Raw genomic sequence first — 22,418 nt, 5'->3', positions numbered from 1 at the left:
ACATTCTGAGAATATGATTTGTTTTAAATACTGCTTGTTAGAGGGAATGTGACAGTACAGAAAAAAACCTTTACTATTTAGAAGATACTAGAATTACAATTCCCTTTATGCTGACTGTTGTTCTTAGTTCTGTCTTGCAGTTGTCTGTCAGCAAACTGGTGCTACCAGAGGTTGGCTGGGTATGCAAAAGAAAGGAGGACAAAAGAAAACAAACAGAAATAGAGATTATTTAGGTAAACATAGATCAACTGTTTTTCTGGCTGGTAGAAATATACTTACAAAGCACCCTTGTGTGAAAAGGCAATGGAAAGAGAATAGTCTGTTGGATCATTGTCAGTTCTTTGTTGCTCTTTTACTAGAGGTACAAAAAAATTAACTGTCTGTACAAGTTAATATTTCTTGAATCAGCACTTCTTCCTGCACACCATTATTTTCTCAAGTCATCCTGATTCCAAGCTTAGGTCAAGAATAAGGCATTAATTTCATTAAGCGTCCTTCATAGTGCATTCCTAGATTTTTTTTTCTCTGCCTGCAAGTTGCTTCCTTTTGAAGCAGTAGCAAGGTGTCTCTTTGTGAACCATTTATTTATTTGACAATTAAGGTTTTACTTTTAAGTGGAAATTACAAAACTAAATCCTTCATCCTTTCGAAGCTGCATAGCAACAAAGTACTTTGTTTGTAAAGCTGAACTCAATAGTGCTTTATGCTACTTTCAAAGGACTTTTTGCAGATTGGAAATCACGAGAGTGAGAATGAGAAAACCAAGCAACTTGGGATTTTTTTTTTAACTGGGAGCTGTTTCGAATTTTAACTGGACCCAGTGTAGCAGTTCATACATATGATTGTGTAAGATGAACCAGAATGCTGGAGTTTAGCCACTTAAAATTCACTTTTAGTCCTGTCTCCCTCTGTGCTGTCCTAACCCTTTCTAGTCTGGTTCTTTTTCTTAAGGTAACTTAAGGTATGTTCCTTTGTTAGCCCAAGACGCCCTGTATCAGTTTGAGGTGTTTCACAATCAGGACATTTCCAACAACATCAGGACTTTTCCAAAGTGCACAATATTCCAGTGTGATGCTGCAAAGGCAGTAATGTTCCATGTAAGCGTTGAAGTAGAGGAGCAGTAAAAAGAAAAGTTTATTGGGAAGCGAAATAAAAATTAATCCAATGTTCCCTAGAATGGCTTTTAGTATGATACTTCAAGAACAAGAATCTCTGAATAGAACTTAACAATAATGTGACCATATTCATATCAATTGGTTGGATCTTAAAGTAAGAAAGAAGGCATACTGAGTGCAGCTGAACTTTGGAAGAAACTCTGATTTGCATTTGCCAAAATCTTGTTGAAAAAAAGGGTAATTGTTTGATCTGTCCTGAACTTCAAAACAACTTAAAAATATCACCCTTGCAAGAAGACATGCTTTGCCTAAAGCTTCACATTGTTGCTAGTCTTGGGAGTTTAACCTTTAATATTAATAGCAGGAACGCTACTTTCAGTGTAATGATTCAGTATAGTACTATGTGATATTCACTCATGTGGCAGACTTTACTTCTCACACTCATAGAATCTGTTAATGCTAAATTAAGTACACATTTTTGCAATGCATGCAGGACTGTTCTAGTGGTACTTTTGCAGGATTTGCAATAGGAAGACAATTATAATGGTGAGGTTTTCAGTGTGACACGGACAAAACTGGAGCTTAATCTTAGAAAACTCCTCGGTAATATCTGCTTATATACTTCCATTATGTTCTCCAAAACATGACTTTCAGAAATACAGTAATAGTTTTAAATCCAGTGGTACAGCTTTCTTGAACAGTCTCTGAGTACTGAAGGTGATCTCTCACTCACCTCTTTCCTTTTTCCCCACAGCAGTATTTTTTTAAAATATTTTTATACAGTCATGTCTGTTTTAACTGTTATGTTGTCATTTTGATTTTGATGAGAGGCCATCTTTTTTAGCTTCTCAAATACTGTGGGACTCCAGCAATTCAGGTATGACTGTAGGCTGTCCATTTTTTATTATTTTATTAGTAATTTTACATTAAAGGGAGTGGCATGTCTTGACCTAGACAGAGCTGTAGCTGTTCTGTCATCACATGCCTTCTTAACTCACCCACTCTCCCTTCCAAAAATGCATCTTTGGTCCATGTTAGTATTCCTGATGTTAAAGAAACATTTCTGCCTGTGGTTGGTGATAATCCATCATCTCCTTGTGGTCATTTACCCTGGAGCTGGGGAGACCAATAGTGCCTTTACAAAACCAAGGAAAAACAGTTTGGAAAAGTAACAGCTCATGTGAAGTTGTTGTTTATTTCAATGTCTGTGCCACAGGAATGGAGCAGAAACCTTTTGAAACCCCTCTGATTATTGAGATCCTATTTACATTGCTGCTCCCCCCAGGGGAAAGCTGGGATCAAAAAAGGGTAAGGCTAAACAGAACTCTGAGATGCTCTTCTGCACATCTGCTGCACTGAAGGAATACTATCAAGTGTTCAGTTGATTGTATAAGAGGTTTAATGACCAGTTCACCAACCCAATTCATTTATTCAGAAGTCACTGATAGAATAGAAATTGTTTTTGAAGTGTTCAGTTTCCTCATGCCCCAGGGCATGGCAAGAAGGTGGACACTGTCTCTATGGAAGAATTTCTTGGCTGCAGCATGATTCACAGTCTCTAGTAACCCCTGACTAGAGGAATCTGGGAATCTAGTGGCCTTGATGGGTATTTAACTAGATGTGTTTCGTTTGAGTCCCTGGGCTGTTTTTAACTTGCATTTCCGTGGGCTTTTCACTGAGTCTGTACTTTCAAGAAGTAGAATACTTCCTTGCCTTTGGAGCAGAATGCCAGAGGAAGCCTCTCTTGCCTCTACTCTGTGCTTCAGGGCTGGAAGGCAAAATAATTAGTTCCACAAAACTAAGAATAAATCACCCAAATTGAAACATGATAGTGCCTGACAACTGGTAATGTTGGAAAAAATATTCCAGTAAATCACTATTAATGGGAAAATTGATGTGCAGAGCAGATGATACCAGTGTAGCCATGTGTACCTTTACAATAAGGATAATGTTGCTAACATAGCCATAGATTGCTGGCTTTACCCTGCAAAATGAGTAAACATGGCAAGAAAAAAAATACTGGTAATAATTAGAAATAGTATCTACTTTTTTTTTTTTTTTTTTTGGGGAATTTTAGAAATATGGTACAGTTATATATATTACTATATATGAGGAATATATATATATATATAAACACATATAAAAGGAATATATAAGAAATACATAAGAAATATATATTCTGTAGGTTTTTGGAACATTTCTGGGGAGATTTGTTATTTATGAGTATTTAAAGAATAACAGTGCTCATTCAATCCTTGTGCCTCTCTATGTTCCACAGTGCTTGGAGATTCCAGTAAGGTTTATTTCATCTTTACTTGGGTAGCAGAAAGACCCTGTTCTGGTTACCTGATTCATTTTCATCAGTTATTTGAGAATTTGTTCAGAATTGCCTTTTTTTTTGTTTGTTTGTATTTGTTTTTGTTAGGAGTACATTGTCTATTCTTTTTTTGAAATTATTCTCAAATTAGTTGCAAGGACATAAGAGCAAATTTCTTCATTAATTACCTGTATGGACAGAGTGGAGACTATTTGCTTTCTTCTTCAGGTTATATTGTAGTGGAGAGCCTGTACTTATTATTTGTTACAGTATTGCAGATTTAGAAGAAAAATGGAATAAAGGCAATTTATTGTTGAGTGTGATTTCATAGGGAAATTTTGCATCTATTAGTACAGAAATATTTCGGTTTTGACCCATAATGCCAGTTGCAGTTTTCTGTAGTGTAAGGGTGTGGTTTTTCAGTTACCTGACCCTGCAAAAGGCACAGCTGGAGCTATGGGCTTTTTAGGTAGTGCCTAGATATGACTGGGAATATTTTGGCATACCTGCTATTCCCTCAGTGATAACAAACCCCACCATTCATTGCATCAGACTGAAAAATCTGCATGTAGACTGAAGGAATAGACAGGTTCACACCTTATACACATCACATTTTTGGTTTGGGTGTTTTAATACCAGAGGATGCTGTTGCAATGGGGAGGTGCAGCAGTCGTACATCGTGCTGTCATCCTTACTCTGATCATAGCAAACAGTGTCATTGAAACATAAAAATGCACACTGAGCTGGTGCAAGTAAAGGCTTGTGCTACCTTGGTAAGCACCTTAATATGTGCTGAAGCAGAATTATTTATCTGCCTCTCGTGTGTGGTTTGCTCCCAGCAGAAAGCCACTCTGCACCATCCCCTCTTCAGCCAGCCAGAGCCTTTGGCAAATGTTTCTCCTCCAGAAGTAAACACGAGTCTAAGAATAACTCAGCCTTCTTTGTAGTATATTTTCATGGTTAGCTGTCCAAACAGCCAGCCTGTCTAGACAGCTGATGGCACTGGGAGCTGCTGAAGTCAAAAGCAGCCACTCCTGGGCGTGCTTGCCTCCTGGGCAGCCCTGCATGTGGGCACCAGAAACGTTTCATCAGAACTAGTGGGGTTCTTTCTGAAGCTCTGTGGGCTACAAGTGTGTGCTAACAAGGCATTAAACAACTAATATGAGTGTATAAAAGAGGAATGTTCAGTTCTTACAGTTATTTCTGACTTCCATGAGATGTCTCTGGTTATGTTTTTTTTGGTGGCCTTTAATTTTGTTTTGTAGTGTTGTGCCCGAATTCAGTTTTGAGCATAGCTTTGAGGTCTAATACTTTCTTTTCTAGTAGAAACAAATGATGAAGATAAACCAATCCCCATGTTCTACTGTGATCCATATTCCAGAAGTAATTTCAATACAGATAGCAAAGGTAGTAGTGCATGTGTCACAGAGCCATTTGCTCTGTAATCACAGAAATTGTTTTTCCAGGGTTGAAGAGTAAAACCTATATATAGTTGCTGTATTTCTAGTAACCAAGCAGCTGCTAACTGATGTTCAACAGGTGAAACAGAAGGCTAGTTAATACTTTAGTTTATCAATATGAATATGGGACTAAGTAGCCTTTGGGGTTGTCTGGCTGCAATATTCCTTACAAATATCTTTGAAAGACTGTTGCTACAAGTGTTTTCGAGTTGGGTGCTTTCCATGCCACGTGTCATTCATTAGTTTATAATGTGTATTTGCTGATGCAAGAGGAACTTGTCAGAACAAAACAAGGAGAAAGCAAGTGAGAAATCTGTGTGCGCTTTACTCCTTTGTTGATAAATTTGGTTTTGACATGTTATTATCATGTTAATGTGTCTGTTTCTTTTGATGTGTATATATGCATGAAAGAGAGTTGGCGTTAGGTCTTCTGAGTCTATCAAAAGCTATATTCAGAACTCCTAATTGAATGAAATTCTATACCCACAGAAAACAAGGCTGATACATTTTCCACCCAGGGAATGGCACTTTGTGATACACCATCACATAGGAAGCCACCATGTAAGAAGAACAAGCAACTTGCCAGTGTAGTGAAAAATACGATGATCCCAAAGAAAATACTTAAAATAATACTTCACCAGTTTTTAATTATCAAGTGCTTTTTTTAGTTTATGTATGCAGTAAGGTGTTTGTCCGTTTCTTTCTTTTCTTGATGTGTTTCTTTGTTAATGTGTTGATCATCCTTCTGTGACACAGTGCCCAACATCCGCAGAAACTTAGAATAATAGCTTTTCTTTATGCTCTTCTTGTGACTACTGTTCAGACTTGCTTGCTCTGAATTTATTCCTGACTGTTGGAAAGTCTACAGATTCCTTGTTACTATTTGATGGGTTTGAATACATCACTTGATGTTTTGAGGTGGGCTTATAAGAACTAGGCTTCATTTACTTTAAAAATAATTTTGATCATTTAATATACCCTAAGATGATTTTGGATAGTTTTTCTTGCTGTTGTCTTAAAATTGGCTTCTTTTGTTCAAGATTGAAAACCTTCAAGAGCAGTTGAGAGACAAGGAGAAGCAGATGAGCAGCTTAAAGGATCGAGTGAAATCCTTGCAGGCTGACACTACAAACACTGACACTGCCTTGACCACGCTGGAAGAAGCGCTGGCAGAAAAAGTGAGTGTGGGAAGCGCTGGAAGTTCCCTGGGAAGTTCCTGCTGCTGCTGCCCTGTGTGAAGATACGGTTCCCAATCCTGTGCCCGTGCCTGATACAGATCCAATTCCCATTCTCCTGCCTAATCCCGTGCCTGATCCTGTGCCTGATCCCATTCCCATGCCTGATCCTGTGCCCGATCCCATGCCTGATGCCATTCCCATGCCTGATCCTGCGCCTGATCCCATTCCCATGCCTGATCCTGTGCCTGATACCGTTCCCATGCCTGATCCTGTGCCTGATACCGTTCCCATGCCTGATCCTGTGCCTGATACCGTTCCCATGCCTGATCCTGTGCCTGATACCGTTCCCATGCCTGATCCTGTGCCTGATCCCATTCCCGATCCCGTTCCCGTGCCTGATTCTGTGCCCGTTCCCGTGCCTGATCATGTGCCTGATCCTATGCCTGATCCCGTGCCTGATCCTGTGCCTGATCCTATGCCTGATCCCGTGCCCATGCCTGATCCTGTGCCTGATCCTAATCCAGTTCCCATTCTTCTGCCTGATCCCGTGCCCGATCCCGATGCCGTGCCCCATCCCGATCCCGTGCCCGATCCCCATCCCGATGCCGTGCCCGTTCCCGATCCCGATCCAGTTCCCGTGCCCGATGACGATCACGATTTTGTGCCCGATCCCATCCACAATATGTTTTCTCATGGCTCCCTGAGGAGCTCCTTTAGTCTATGAGAGTCTATGAACTGTGGTTAAACTTCACCTGAGGTTGGGGAATTTGTTTGCATCCTTTCAGATTCCAAGATATCCAAAGCTTCACTGATATCTGTTGTACTGAAAAGTTATTTTGTTGCCTTTTCTTACTGTATATATATCCCAGTGTCACATAGCACGCCACTCCTTCTCTGAAGAACCGCTGATTTAACGGTACATATTAGAAAAATAAGATTTCTGTAAGTCAGGAAGCAATATGTAATGCATCCTAGTTTAGATTAATTTTGATGATCAGAACCTGAGTAATTGGTTTGCATTGTAACAGCACTGTGAACATTCACAGATCCAGAGATTCACAGTATTGAATCCTGTATTCACAGTGCTGGTATTTCACAGCAATGAGTCCATAGATTTCTCAAGTTTTCTCTTTCTTGAGGGTTTTTACAACTGCAAAGAAAAGAAAATGGCAATACGCTCCTTCTCCTCATTTCAAGTGTGTCAGAAGTGTTGTGATAGGAAGCCTCAGAAGCTGAATTGACTAAGAGGAATTACCTTCACAGAGTGCTTTCTTTTGTCAGGAAAAGACCATTGAGCGTTTAAAGGAGCAGCGTGACAGAGATGAACGAGAAAAACAGGAAGAGATCGACAACTACAAGAAAGACATTAAGGACCTGAAAGAGAGAGTCAGCATTTTACAAGGAGATCTCACAGAGAAAGAGGTTGACCAGCAACACAAATCTATTGTGATAAAATTATTTGTTGTCTCTGTTTGTGTTACATTTGAGTTGAAGAAAACTGTTCCTTTATCGTAATTGTCTTTCAACAAAGCTGATCCGGTAGAGTACATCACTTGAGAATTTGCAAAGCATCAGTGTTTCAGAACCACCTTTTCAGGGATAGCAGCCATCCCCTTGTTTGCAGCAGTTAATCTTGTTAGCAGTGACTGACTGCTGGTCAGTGATGGCATTGACTGAGCTGTGCTGACAGACAGCAGAAGGCTGGGAACAAGCTTGTCCCTGTCTCAATGGAGGGAGGAAGGATCAGAGGCTGATCAAAGCTGTGGGTGCCAAAAGCGTGAGGATAATGATTGTTCCTTTATGCAAACAACACAGGCAGTTCTTTAGACTCTCGAGTATTTTTTTGATTAATTAGGTTGATTGTTGGTAATGAGCCAGTTGGCTAGACAAATTACCTTAATTATATGAGAGAAATATAAATGTTCTCTCTTCCTCTCTTGTGTATTTACAATCTTTCTTTCAAAACTCAGACAAAGTAAAACAACACAAAAATATGTACCTAGAAAGCACTAAGATTTTTATCTACATGGAAATCAGCATTTGACAGGCAAAAAAAAGTAAACACAAAAATGTTTAGTGAAAAAGAAGTTGAGATGTCTTTTGTAGTAAGGTGGCATGAATCAATTTCACCCCATGGAAGCTGTACACAGAAATGCTTTCAACTCTCTCAGTGGCTAAATCTTCTAACCACATGTGATTTTAAATACAATTTTCTTGAAAACCAGTTTTTCTTGAAACATAACTGTCACTGGAGCATAAGTTCCAGTTTACAGAATTGTCCATCTTTAAAAACTATTTTGAAATTAATTTAGAGAAGATTTTATTTTGATCCTGAAAGCCTGAATTAATTCAAGCTGTCTTAAGTCAATGACACAAACAACCTGAAAAAATATTTTAAATTAGAACCTCAACATAGTGTGAAGGGATAGGAAGAAAATAAAGACAGAAAATAAACAAACTATTTCACTTACTTGATAATTTTTTCACATCTTTTAATTTAGACATCATTACTGGATCTTAAGGAACATGCTTCATCATTAGCTTCATCAGGACTGAAGAAAGATTCAAGACTCAAGACACTGGAAATTGCATTAGAACAGAAAAAGGAAGAATGTTTGAAGATGGAAACACAATTGAAGAAGGTAATCTTAGTGCATGTTTATACACGTGTGGTGAGCATACAGTTCTAAACACATTGCCCATGTCTACAAAGAAAACTTGGGGTCTTAGGAGCAAATTCTTTGACTTTCTTTTCAGCAAAACCCGTGAAGGAGTGTCCATGCAAACTATATTACAAGCTAAGCCTATCAGAAAGTGACTTTCAGACACTTATGCTAAACTTTCATTTCACTTACATGCAGTAACAGTGCTCTTGGCTTTTTTGTTTACAGGTACTAAGAGTCTGAGGCTTAGTCTGCTTCAGTACAGCTTGTAGCAGCAGTTGTGCCATTAGATTTATGTAACAGCCAAAAAAAAAAAACCAACTAAACATTTCACATACCAATTATCAATGCTTATAGGAGTTAATGTGATAAATTCAGGTACTGCCTGGAGGAAAGCAAAAAACAAATGAAAAGATGCCACTGTGAAGTGTGTGATTTTGAGTCATCAGTTCAGACCTGTTTAGAATTCCTGTTGTGTGGGTGCAGGGTGGGTGTTAATGCACCTGAGAACAGTGTAAATGAAACTCTCTACATGCATATCTAGACCCATGTTTGTCCTGTTTCATTCTGTCACACAAAACCAACTGTTCTGTTACTAAGCATCAACAGAGCTCAGTAGCAAGAAAAGGCAACTATACACATGTAATTGGTCTCACAGGATGTTTTCAGTAGGTATTTCAGAAGACCTGAAGGACCATTCATTGAATTATCTGCCATGAGTTGCAGTTTCACCCTGTTTTGCTGGTAATGAGTTGACAAATCTACTGTAGCTAAGATTTGCCAGAGATTGTTAGAGCATCTCCTCATGCAAAGAAGCTACCTAAATCATGGTCAGGATGGTTTTAGTTCTGCAGCCAAAAAAAAAAATTCGGTAGCCTACCATTACCTATGTGGAGTAGCTTCCAGTTACTTGAGAAAATACAGTTAACATTCACTTGAATATGTTTTCTGCCTATAGTAAGTTTACATATTTCTTTAATAACCTGTTCTTCCAGCTGTTTTTAAGTCTTTAGTGTGTTTTATGTGTGTAGCTTGCACAGAATAAAAAAAAATATTTTTAAAGACTTTCACTTTTTAAATGCATTGCAGATATTTATTTAGGCAGTTTGACATTTTCAAGATGAAATAAGAAATAATTATGACAGATAATCCAGCTCCATTTTAAAGCTTCTAAAAACTTGTTTTTACACCTCTGCATTATTAACAATTCCAAATAATTGTCATAATTAACCTTAAAACTAATGGCTACGTGAGAGCATTCAGTTTAAAACTGAATTAGAGGTTCATTCTGTTAAGGTTTATTACATTATCTTAGTGCAGATTTGCATGAGACACATGCAGGAAGGAAACTCTCATGTAGCTCCTTAAAGTAAATGGCTAAAAGCTTTTTCTTTTGGGTTCTTCCCTCACAGTTTGAATGGAGATGTGTCCAACATCAGTGTTGCTTCCCTTGCTTCATATTCCCAGTGAACAGTTTGAGGACTTCCAGTCAAATCTGTTAGCCCTAGAAGTTAGGAAGCTGGCAGAAGAGACTGAACTGGACTACAGTTATGCCATTAAATAAAAAATACTTTGGCAGTCTTTGCAAAAAACTCTTGCTAACCTGCAAACAGCAAGACTTAGAGAAATTGTGAGCCATGCAAACTTCCTTTTCTTCTGTAAAAGGGAATTAACTTTACACTAAACAAAAATATTAACCAAGCAGAGTGCAAGGGTGCTGAAAAGTTGTTGATATTGGTTTTAGTTCTGTGTCACTCTCCAGTGTCTCACTTGAAGTATCCACTTCTTGTTGCTATTCCTCTTTTCACTAATAAGTGTTTTATATTGATATTTGACTTAGCAACTGAAACTGCAGTGTTTTTCATATTGGAGTTGTTTTTTCAAATAATAATACCATGGTTATGCAAATCTGTGTGCTTAATGTTCTAATTATTCTATATTCACTGCTTCTGTGCTTAGCTGTCATCCTGCTGCCAGCAGGAGATGCAGTGGGAGATCCTGAAGGTTGAAAGCAGCTCATAAATCCCTGTTGAGTTTACATGGCCTGGTGTCCTGTCTTCATTTTGGCTCAGATGGAATCATTAGAGGCAAATAACAGAAAGGAGGTTCTCTCCCTTTTTTCCTGTGAAGTGCTATTATGCTCTGTGGTAGTTTTTCTTTTCTTTAGGAAAATCTTTGTCCAAACTACTGTTTTAATGTATTATTTTTATAGTGAAAAGATTTTCCTTTTGTTGTTGTTCTTCAGGATACTCTTTTCCCAGTATTTTCTATCTTGTCTTTCCCAGCCAGTATACTTTGTTTCATTTTGTTTTTCTGATCTCGGAGAGACCAACTAATATTAGAAGTTTTTCCAGGAAAGATGATTGGATTTTTGTCCATCTTCATTTCCAGTGCATAGTTTTTCTCCCTATAGATATACTCCTTATTTTTAGGAAGGAAAAAGAGTCAAAACCATATGTTAATAAACTTCCTCTTACTGCAGTTCTAGGAACTTTTCACCAGAAAAAGTGATTCCCTGCCAGGAAAATGCCTCTACCTTCAACAGGCTTACTCAGAGGTTGTTTTTCAAGTTTTTTTTCTGCTGTGGTGTTCTTTCTTCAAATTCAGGAGGATAGTATCTTTCAAAAAACAGAAAAAAGAAAAAATACTTAATGAAGTGTTGATCCAAATTCTCTCTTTCCCAAGAATTAGCCTGGCTAGTCTAATACAGACTCTGCTGCTTTTTATTTTGTGAATATGGATTTTCTCCCACAGCTGAAAATACTACTGATAATATTGGCAGATGAGGCTGGTTTTTGTTCTCAGCTGATAATTTTTTTTTTTTGAAGAAGGGACAATAAATGATATATTCAACATAGAAAGAAAAAAGCTGCCGGGGAAATCAGGATTTCTTGTTTAAATAAAAATTAAAAGGAAAATTGTGTTCAGCATTCAGATAGTGGCAGTTACTGAATTAGTTTTCTAAACAATTCAGCTATCTTGAAATTGATACAAAGGAAGCACTAGGAATTAAAGTCCTTCTCAATCTGTGAAACTCATCTGTAAACCCAAACAAAGAGCTGCATTAAATATGTGGGGGCTGGACAAATGTGTTGAACTGAAAAATTCAAGATAAAATTTGGAACTTGCATGTGGGTAACTCTCCATGTTTCTCATGTTCCAGAAGTAGTTAGTAATGCATGCTAGAACCACTAAGATTCTGTCGTCTTAGTAAATTAATGTTTCAGTTATTATTTTAAATTCTTTTCTTGTTACATCTTTTCTTTTTCTCTCACACACTGTTCCTATCCCAAATTTTCTCCATCTTTTCCTATCTTCTTTCTCCCTTTAGCACCCTGAAGTTTTATTGAGTCATCCATCCAAGCTAGTAAGTTCCCTGGCAATCTGAGAGGCTGTTGCCAGCACATTTAATTCTTTGTGTTGCATGTGTATTCACCTGTGCTTTTATAGTTGGGCCAACACAGAGTGTATTGGTGAATTCCCTTAGTATAGTGGGTATGGACAGTATGGATACAAACAAAAAGCAGTGGGATGTCTGACCAGTCATGCTCCAAAAAGCTTTCTGAGATGTTTTCAGCGTTTGATTGCCTTGGTCTAACTGCATTTTTGTTTGGACAGCTTAATACTGTGTCAGTGTTTTGTTTTTGCTGCTGGTGCTTGAAATGTCTTGTAGCTTTTCTGTCATCTCCATTGTCTGTGCATTTTCAGAGCAAGAAGGTGGAATTTCCATGCGAATCAAGCTTCTTGCGTGAAAGCGTTCTGTAACACTGGGCACAGCAGCAATTAGAAATAACAACTAAGTTGCAGCAACTGAAAGATTGCTTAAAACATTGTGTAACCATTCAGCTCGCTGGTACTATGTCAGTTTAATTTTGGATCCTATTTCCAGCCTCCTGTTTGATGTCAAAGAGCACTCCTGTCAAGGAGTGTTTGTGTAATAATATCTTGACACTGTAAATTACGTAATCCAAGGTGGTTTTCATCAGAGATTTCTTTTGTGGCTCTGTGCATAAAAAATGGTGTTACAGAACTTTAAGGAGTCTGATACCTGTGTTACTCTTGGCAATGTTCAGGGTAAATGGAGTTGTCTATCCTCACAATCATTGTCTGAGGGTCAGAGCATTGCTGGGGCTTGCAATTGTTCCGTTTTTGTGGCATCCCATATTAGAAATTCTTTAAACCTGGCTAGTGTCAATAAAGAGTTGAGAAAATGAGATACAGTACGAAAAGATTGTACTTGGTGCAAATAGGCAGAAGAATTTTTGTCAGGAGAGCATATTCTCTAGAAAATCTTTAAAAGCATGCAAACTTTTTGAGACTCATTACTCTGAAGTCAGAACATAGAAGGTATTGGAGCGATCTGTGTATTTTATTCTCCAGTATGATATAGCAAACACACATGATAAGGTACAAGAGGTTTTGTGAAGACCAGGTTGGATGGGGTTTTGAGCAAACCTGGTCTGCTGGAAGATGTCCCTGCTCACAGCAGGGACCTTAGAAGGAGATGATCTTCAAGGACCCTTCCATCTCAAACCATCGTGTGATTCTGTGGTGGCTTTTAATGTTCTGTTCTGATGATGGAACTTTAAATGTTCCATTCTGATGATGGTGCATGATGATCTCAGCATCATCTCATGTAGTGGAAAGTTGGAGAGGTTTTCTCCCTGATATTCTTACAGCTAAAAAAATTTAACCTTACCTACTCTACCCCTCCCAGAAAAACTTGTGAAACTTATTTGAAAAACTAAATATTCCAAATTCAGGAAATGGCCAGTGTCACACAGTGTGGCTTTCCTCATTTTTCCTTATGAGGTAATTTGTATAGCATTTCATAACTAAATTATTGTCTGCGAGAGTCCTGCTCTTTTCAATATTGCATGACAAATGCTCCAAGAGTGAGCCAGATATATATGAAAGATTATAATCATCTAGAGAAGTAAGATGGTAAAATACTTTTTCAATAGTAGGAAAGCATTGAGTGAATAAGGCAGGATGTATTTCCATTTTGCTTTTTCCCCTGCACAACAGGTATAATAATGCATCTTTATTTCCCACTGATGGTGTTAAGAAGTGATTAGTTGTGATTAGCATGACAGAAAGTGTCATGCTAATCTTCAGAGGACACAGAGACACGACAGGGCACCGGGGTTTCACATAGCAGAGAGAGTTTATTGCTGCCCACAGCTCTTTATGTAGGCTTTTCCAAAGACTCCACATCCAAACATGGTTGTGGTTACCACCCAGCTCACCTGGCCAATGGCTATGTGCTCACGTTCGTGGTAGGGATTGGCTCTTTTTAGCCAAACTCCTCCTCCTCTTATGAGGCATACAGGCCATCTGTATGCTGTCATGGGAAAGAAAATTGGGGAAATTTTTCTTCTAATGTCATGTTGCAGTTAAGAATAAGCAACTTACAGAGCCATGCATAGAATATCCAAAAACTGGTTCTAAATGTCTGTTCTTTAGTTGTGTCCTGATTTTGTAAAACAGCGGTAACCTGTGGTCAGGTGAGTAAGGGCCAGATAAGAGGAGGCAAGTGGGCAAGTTAAAATACACTCAGAGAGATGCCATGTAAATACACTCACAAAGAGAGATGTCCTGTGGGCATTTCCCTCCTGACTTTGCCCGCTCTGTCTTGGTTTGAATCCAAAGAGAGCAAATGGTTAATGTTTAATAACATCTCTGGGAACTTGTATCTCTCTGAAGAGATCACTTTTTAAAGTAATGGAAATTGCCTCTCTTGAGGTGTCTTCCTGTCTTTATGAGTCTTTATAAAGAAAATAATTTGTTTATGAATTGATTCCAACTGAACACTTGCTTATTCAGTGTCAGAAATTTGCAGTTCCATTAGCAAAGACTAACCATGTAGAGATTGTTAAAAGACAGCAAATAACTCTCTGTGACAGACTCAAGTTTACAGTACATAGTATATCACAGAATTTCCTGAGCCTTTTACTTCCATTACTTCCTTTTCAAAATGCTTTTTTTTACAGTTTGGGGTGTGTAGAACCTTGGAACTAAAGGAGGAAAAAGCCTGATTGTTTTTTAAATTTACAATTTTGTCAAAACTAATAAAGGCACTATAGAAGACAGCACAAATGCTTTATCAGTTGAATTTCTGCCTTTGTAGTAGGAAAAGCACAGAAGATGGGTAAAGTGTTTGTCTTTTGCAGTAAATACTCATAATATATTTTTGGATTTGTGTGTGCATTTACTATTTTTAGGAGATACGAGGCTCCCTGGGAGGTAGGAGGGTGTATTAAAATGGGATTTCAGGTTCTTGGGAACTTCTACTTCATGGCCAAAAGTTCTTGGCAGCATTTGTATGTGAAATGTTAAACTGAATTTACTGTCTCAATTCATAGGTAAAAGTAGAAAGTGTTCGCTGTGAGTTATTTGCTGTTTGATTTAGTTAATATTTTAGGAATATTGATTTGGAGTCTTGGTCATAATGTTAGGAATTTTTATTTACATTTTAGAACCTTTAAATTAGGTCTGTGCTATTGTTATGTTCCCTGTCTCTGGAACATTTTAAGCTGTGTAAGATTGTCTTACCTCTTAAAAAAGAGTTTTTTGGCACAAGAAATATCAACTTAGAAATTTCTTTTTAATATGTTTTGTCTTCCACTCCTCTCCATCTGTAAATATTGGTTATTTCTATGAAACATTGGTCACCTTTGTTTTAGCTGTAGAAGTTGGCTTTGTCAGCTGATTTTCTGTGGAAGCAAGAGAAGTTAGAGTACATTTATTTCGTTGAGAAAACAATCACTCTTTCTTATGTTCTGTAGGTACCTGAAGCAGTCACCCCATCACTTACCACTTTCCAGATGGGAAATGAGAGCAGGAAAGCAGAAAGCTGTTAAACCACTTCTTTGTTTATAGTCCCTCTTAAGAACTGGGAGAACATATCCAGAGTAGTAAACTTAAACTATTCTCAGTCCTGAACATTTAGTATTTGAAGCTGAATTCACACTGGAAAAGATTAATACTGATCAGATGAGCTTTGTAAATAAAATCAGAGCTTAAGAGGGTGCTGCTTTCCAGCTGAAATGTGCTTGTTTCTTATGCAGATCAATGCAGAATGAAGTGTGTGAGCTTGGCTGTGCTCTTTAATTCACCTGTTTGATACCACACAGGAACACAGAGAGCTAATGACAGGGTCAGGAGTAACAACTGAAGGGTTTAAATAGCCTCTAATCAGGTAAACTTAATAGCCTGCAGAGATGAGAAAGTGCAGTGTTCCCTTCACCCTCAGCAGGCTGCTCTCTACATTTATTTAATTTTTGTCATACTTCTTTTATGCATCATCACATTTGTTTGTAACTGTATTAAATGACAACAGATTTACAAATGCTGTGTTAGGCAGTGTTGGAAGCCAAACTTATGAAATAGACTTCTTGTAGTCTCTTAATACAGGAGAAACTGTTGGTGCATTTGTTACTTCAGATGTTGATTCTGCTTCAAAAATGAATTTACTACTTATTTTGGAGTTTCTGTATCCCTTTGATGGGCAGCGCAAGTTGTATGTGGGTTTTTTTTTTTACTGTGAATATAGGAATTCATTATTTGTGTTTAGCTTTTTGGTTAAAGGAAAAAAAACAAGATTATTTTGCACAGGGAAGGTAGCCAGTTTCATCTGTTCCAGATCTTCATGGGAGTTTGTGGGAAAGCTCTAAATGCGTTGGTTTTCTCTCTTATACAATAAATGAATCCAGTAGGATTTTAGATACGGTCATGAAACACATATTTTGTACAAAACCCACAAAATGGACCAAAGTCACTCAGTCAATAACTCACAGTGCAGGAAGTGGTCTCCAGTTTACAGCATATCACATAACGTTTTCTTTGTGTTAGGTGAAAGTATCCATACTTATGTGCATTATATACAAATAACATGTGTTACATGTTTTAACTAATAATTTATGTCCTGTAAATAGTCCTTTGGTTCTATGAGAACCAGACACACTGACTTGTTGGCTAATTCTCTAGAAAAGAAAATTTATTTCCTCTTCTCAGTAGTGTCTCTTGGGTTGTTGTGGAGATGCTTTTATTAGCAGAATAAAATAAATCAGGACTGATCTGACAGTCAAATTGCATTAGGTCTTATAACTCCTTTTGAATTAGTGAGTTTAATAAACCAGGCTAACAGCCTAACTTTGTTTTGTTTTAAAAGAAGTTTCTTGATTATCTGATCATGTATTTTGGATGACTTTAAAGAGCCTGGAGGAGTATTTGTTAAAACAAAAAAACTGAGATGTTGGAATCATACTTAAATCCAGTACAGAAGAACTCAGGCTCTGTCTGGTGAAAACCAGACTTAGCTCTATAAGCAGTGTCTCTTAGGAGAATACAGATGGCCTCAGTCGATATATAGGTGCCCCCAAAACCAATATTCCCAATTCCCTCTGTTTGGGAAGGAAAGATTGGAGGGGGTTTTTGAAATTTAAGGTGTAGTTGAAAAGGAAATGAAATCAAGTATTTCAGATTTCCACAGGCTAGAAATCCCAAAAAAGCATTTCAGAAACACCCACCAATGCTCGCTCCAAAGCCAAGTATGTCCCCTGGTGCTCACAGCTGTTCATGGAGCTGACACACTTGTCAGTCTCACTGCTGCCACGTCCTCCTGGAGTCTGCATCTTCCTGGCAGGGCATTAGTTACACTTCCACTTGCTGTGGAGAGCCCTTTCCAAGGGTGTGTAATATGAAGTGCTTATGGGGCAGTAAGGAATCTGGAAGCAGTGACAGCCCTAACTCCAAAAGGCCTTCAGACTCACAGGGATGCACTTGTGGCCAGGTCTCAGCCAGAAGCCCAGATGCAGGGTTTTCAGTCTTACAGTTCAGTGACACAGGAGTGTCAGGGTTTGACTGCAAAATCACTTAAAAGCAGGGAGCCTTTTAAGTGTTCCTAATTGCATTACCTTGGGAAAGGGTTCCGCTCTTCCATGATTTTTGGTTATTGGGCACTCTTGCCCCATCTGCGTGGGAGACCTGGAGAGTGCTGGGCGTTTTGTTCTAGGATAAAATACTGTCCAGCTTAATCAGCTTTCTGGAATTCTTGTTTTTAAACAAAAGAAAGCCACAACAGCTTAGTATTGACCTTCAGACAAGAGCTGCAGGGCTAAGACCCTGGAACATGAGCCTTTCCTTTGTTTGGGAAACCCAGATCCATCCCAAGGTCAGTCCCATTAAAGACTGGCATCAAGACTTTCCACAGTCCCATAATATTCTGCTCCACAAGTCTCCTGGATTCTACTAGAACGTGGCCTTGGCTCTAAAGAAGCTAATTAAAAACTAGACACTTCAAGGCAAAAATGTTGGAGTCAATGAATGGATATTTTCCTCCAGTCTTGTTTTACTGAAAAACTAAACAGATTTAGCCAAATATAATTTTGCTGTTTGGTTCTTTGGAAGAAGCAGCTTTCTGCCCTGAGATTTTTACTGCTGTAGTACTCTCCAATTACCTTTAAAAGCAACAGAATCCTATACTATCAGATCTAGACTTAGTGTGCTTTGGAGCAGAACATTGGCAGCTTGTAAAACAACTTTCCACAGCTGCACACAGAGGGGAGAAAAGTATGTAGTCTTATTTTCTGTTGTAGGTTTGTTTTGAGAAGAGCAAGGCCTGGGCTTGCAATCCTGATCAGCAGAATAGCTCCATCAAACTTGCTATTCACTGAAGCAATTTTGAGCAATTCTGAAATAACTTTAATTGCTATCAAATTGCGGTTCAAGATCCAAGAGCAGAGGAGCATGATGAGAGAAAAAGGATAGTCCTTAGTCTGCTGGTTTAACTTCCAGCATGAATACTGCATTCTTCCTGTCTCTTATATGCTTGAGTACTATTGAATTAGGTTTACTAATAAATTAGTGATTTTTATAACAAACCAAGCCATTGAAAAACCTCCTCAAAGAATCTCTTCATTGGGATCATGTCATCCTCAGTCTGGAAGTGCTTTTTGTCCCAATAGCCTGATTTTGAAAAATTTGTTTCCTAGATAACTAAGCAAAGATAATTTCAGTAGCCATACTCATAAACCCTGGTCTGTGTGGCTCACAGAACTGGCAAGGACTTGAGCACATCAGCACCATCTGTGCAAAGGTCTGACACTTTCCATAGTGATGTAGTTACTGAAGGCTATTAACCTGTGACTTCTTTTTTTAGGATAAATAGGTTAGAAATACCTTAAATAACTGAATCTATAGTCCTACCACTGTTTTATAAGTGTACTTTAGGAACTTTTACGCTCACACTTGCTTTTCTTTTTTTTTTTTCTTTCAAACAAATTAACACTTTTTTCATATTTGTGTTTCTTTTTTGATTCTGTTTCAGATTTAAAGTAATGTATTTTTTTTCAGAGTATCTGTGAAATAGGTACGTGTGAACAAAGTGGTTTTTCTTGAACCTTTTTCTCCCAGGCTCATGAGGCAACCCTGGAGGCAAGGGCCAGTCCCGAGCTGAGTGAGCGCCTGCAGCAGCTGGAGCGGGAGGTAACGCGCCACCGGGAGGAGGCTGGCAAGGCTCAGGCTGAGGTGGATCGGCTTCTGGAGATCCTGAAAGAGATGGAAAATGAGAAGAATGACAAGGATAAGAAGATAGCAGAACTGGAAAGGTGAGAATGGTGTAAAGTTAGAAGAGGAGCAAAACAACTGACTGATGTTAGAGATAAGTCATTTTTCTTGGCTTAAAAACCTTAAATTGTCGCTTTTGGAAAAGTCTGTTTAGAGTTTTTCTGTCTTTGGTCCTTTATTGTGCTACATTGTTAGGAAAAGGGTGTCTTACCATGTGCTTTTTCTTACCTGGCTACTCAAAAATATAGGTAGAATGGTAGATAGAGCTGTGAGGGAATGGAGAGGGTAGGAAAAGCTGTTGAAATTTTTGTGTGTTTGTAAAATAGTTTGTTGTTTTGATACAATAAATTCCTCAGGCGTAGCTTTCACAAAAACAAATAAGAAAAATGCCTTTTCAGAGTTTCTGTTACTATTTTCTCAGATTCTTTTGACAAGTGGCCTCATAACTTGGTACTGGTAGGGATACAGGTAAACTTTGGCCCAAGTGAAGCCTTTGCTTCAGAAAAGCAGATTCACTTTTGTCCAAGCAAAACTTGATTTAGCACTTTTCAGCATTTTCCATCTTTCTCTTGGAGCCAGGAGGCTGAAGACTATAATGACCCAAGAAAAAATGAAAATTTATTATGATTCCATGACATTTGTATCAAAAATATAAGTACCAGATCTTGTGAAAAACCTGAATTAGATTCTGTGTTCTGTCATTTTCTCATCTTACAGTGAGCCAAGAGCAAATTTCTGGGCAGTAATACCTGTTTGGGTTTTTTTGTTTACCATTCCTAATGAAAAATCACTAACTTGGTGCAGCAAAATGGAAATTTGTTCTTCACATTTGCCTTGTGCAGAATAGTCTTTCTGTCTTTTCACTACTTACCTACTCTACAATTTAGTGTCAGGAAGATTAGGGCAACTGAGTGGAAGACATTTCAGGTTCTGCAATCAGTGATTATTTTTCATGGCTTGCTGATTGTCAAATTATGAGCCCCTCTGAATGATTTGAAAAACTCTTTTCTAAGGAGTCCATTGTCTTTTCTTTGAAATGTACAGAGCTCTGGAACAGTTCAGCTTTCCAGCTGGGCTTCTTCTCTCTTTGTGACTGTAAGCAACATCCTGTTAGTGTTCTTTAAGTTGTTAAGTTTAACCAAAATTCTTCATATCTATGGCATAAGCTTGAACACCCAGGAGTGAGGATATATTCTTTTTAAATGTCTTTCCTTTTTTCCTAAGTGATGCATTGTTCAGCCCACTGGTACATAATGTAATCAGCAGAACATTCAGGCTGCTGCTGTTGAATGAATATAGACATAAAAAAAGCTACAAGTCACTTGTTTGTGTAATTTTTTTTCAGTCCTGTTGAGGTCCCCATCTCAGGTGTGACATTCCCCATGTCATCCTCTTTCGGGCAGGCAAGTTGACCAGGGAACAGGTACAAGCAGCAAGCTTCTATCAGAAGTAAGACAGGGGGAAGAAATATGTTCATAGTGCCTTAATTGTTTTGTTGGTTTTTTGTTTTTTTTTTTTTTTTTTTTGTGGAGAAGTAACTACTGTTTAGGAAAAGAAAGTCAGAAATATGCATCATTCCTCAGCCTGATTCCTAGAGGAGATTAAAATGACAGGAAGAGAATTCTCTTACATATCCTTCTAATGTTAGCAGACTTTTTTGTTACATTAGCATTCAGAAATTACCTATGATTTGACTTGCAGCATCAAAAATTGAATAGTCACAAGTGTCCTATGAACAAAAAAGTTTATAGTCTACAAAGGAAAAATAGCAAAGAAGAGAAATTAGGATGGGTCGCCTTCTCTTTTATTGACAGAAGCAATTGCACCATCTTCAAAGAGTTAGAAAACAAGCTTTTTCTTGGAAAAGATACACTTCTAGACTTCTGCAAAGCAGGTATTGTTTGTCCTGTTACATGGTAGTTTCTTGATGTTTCAGTCACAGACTAAAGTCTTACTATGAAAACATAGAACCCTCAAATGACTATATACTATTCTGTAACAATTTGGTGAATACTTTGACTATTTCATTTTTATCCATTCCTTCTTATCACCTGATCCTCAGTCTTACAAAAAATTGAGTGGTCCTCTTCTCCTTTTAACTTTTCTACCAGTACTGAGATAAGATAGAATATGTTTTCTGTTATTTCTAGTAATTAGAATAGGTATTTCAGTTTTGTTAAAGAAAAGACTTCTTTTGTTATCATGTGAATGCCTGCAGCCAAGTAAATCAAGGGGAAGAGAAAAATCTAAGAATATTCATGTTCTATAACCACTCTAAGTGGAAATAGAAAACGTCTTCATGATCTAGAGATCTAATATGGATGCTGTTAGTGTGGTGATTTAGCCAAGTATCAGCACCTGAAATGATTTTTCAGGTGGAACTGTAATATAAAACACAGCACTGGAGAAAGAAATAGGAACTTCCAGATACTTTATGGTGAGGTTTTGACTCGTAATTTCTCTTTTTCTGAATAATTGGTGGAATTTCTATTTGACCTTCCCTGTTTTCAATTGCTCCCCCAAACAACTATTCCCTGAAAGCTTACTTTCTTCTTGTGAGTTTTTACACAAAGCAGAGATTTTATCATGCTGTTTCATGTATAAGTTGGTCCCGTTTTTATCTACAATGCTTGTTCATAAAATATTCTTTCGTGGCTGAACCTGTATATTCAGGCATGTTACATGCATGTTTTAGATCTAGAAGAGACCTGGTTTCCAAGAAAAAAAAAGGTAATTTTGCCTGTTAAACGTCTTTCCTACACTGTGATCCATGCAGAGTGAGCTAGATATTATCTTGACTTCTACTGCTTCTACAGCTGATCAAGCTGTGTTGTGCAAAGAGCCTTAGTGCCTACAGAAGCACTTGTCAGCAAGCTAAACAGCAAATATTGCTGTGCCTATCAGGAGCAGTCAGTTGTACTAAAAAAATGGGATTTTTCAAAAGATAGTCTCTCTTTCCTATAGTTTTCCCTTTTGCTAGTCTATGTGACTAGACCATATGCTGTCAGGGAGAGAGAAATGGTATCACAGTTTCATCTACAGAAGAGATGTGTTGCCTATTAGGGAGGTGACAATAAGGAGAGGAAGATGAAATTAAAAGCAGAAAACTATTATTT

General features: G+C 38.0%; 1 protein-coding gene across 19 annotated transcripts in view; it reads left to right on the top strand.

Moving 5' to 3' along the window:
• Nucleotides 1–22,418, top strand: part of ERC1 (ELKS/RAB6-interacting/CAST family member 1) — a 273,023-nt gene that overhangs the window by 93,179 nt on the left and 157,426 nt on the right. For 13 of the 19 annotated variants that reach the window (XR_012053772.1, XM_072923902.1, XM_072923900.1 and 10 more), the window contains 5 exons: nucleotides 5,933–6,070; nucleotides 7,352–7,492; nucleotides 8,572–8,712; nucleotides 12,065–12,100; nucleotides 19,150–19,343. Coding sequence is in view for 16 of the 19 variants with exons in the window: in XM_072923902.1 (XP_072780003.1) it covers nucleotides 5,933–6,070; nucleotides 7,352–7,492; nucleotides 8,572–8,712; nucleotides 12,065–12,100; nucleotides 19,150–19,343 (650 nt within the window). In the remaining 3 variants the exon portion in view is untranslated. The remainder of the gene's footprint in view (nucleotides 1–5,932; nucleotides 6,071–7,351; nucleotides 7,493–8,571; nucleotides 8,713–12,064; nucleotides 12,101–19,149; nucleotides 19,344–22,418) is intronic. The other 6 variants (XR_012053774.1, XR_012053773.1, XM_030263950.4 and 3 more) reach the window with 1 other exon arrangement.

This window comes from Taeniopygia guttata, chromosome 1A (genome assembly GCF_048771995.1).
Source record: "Taeniopygia guttata chromosome 1A, bTaeGut7.mat, whole genome shotgun sequence".
Lineage (NCBI taxonomy): Eukaryota > Metazoa > Chordata > Aves > Passeriformes > Estrildidae > Taeniopygia > Taeniopygia guttata.
The sequence above is the reverse complement of the archived record's forward strand: the minus strand, read 5'-3'. Positions and strand labels throughout refer to the sequence as shown.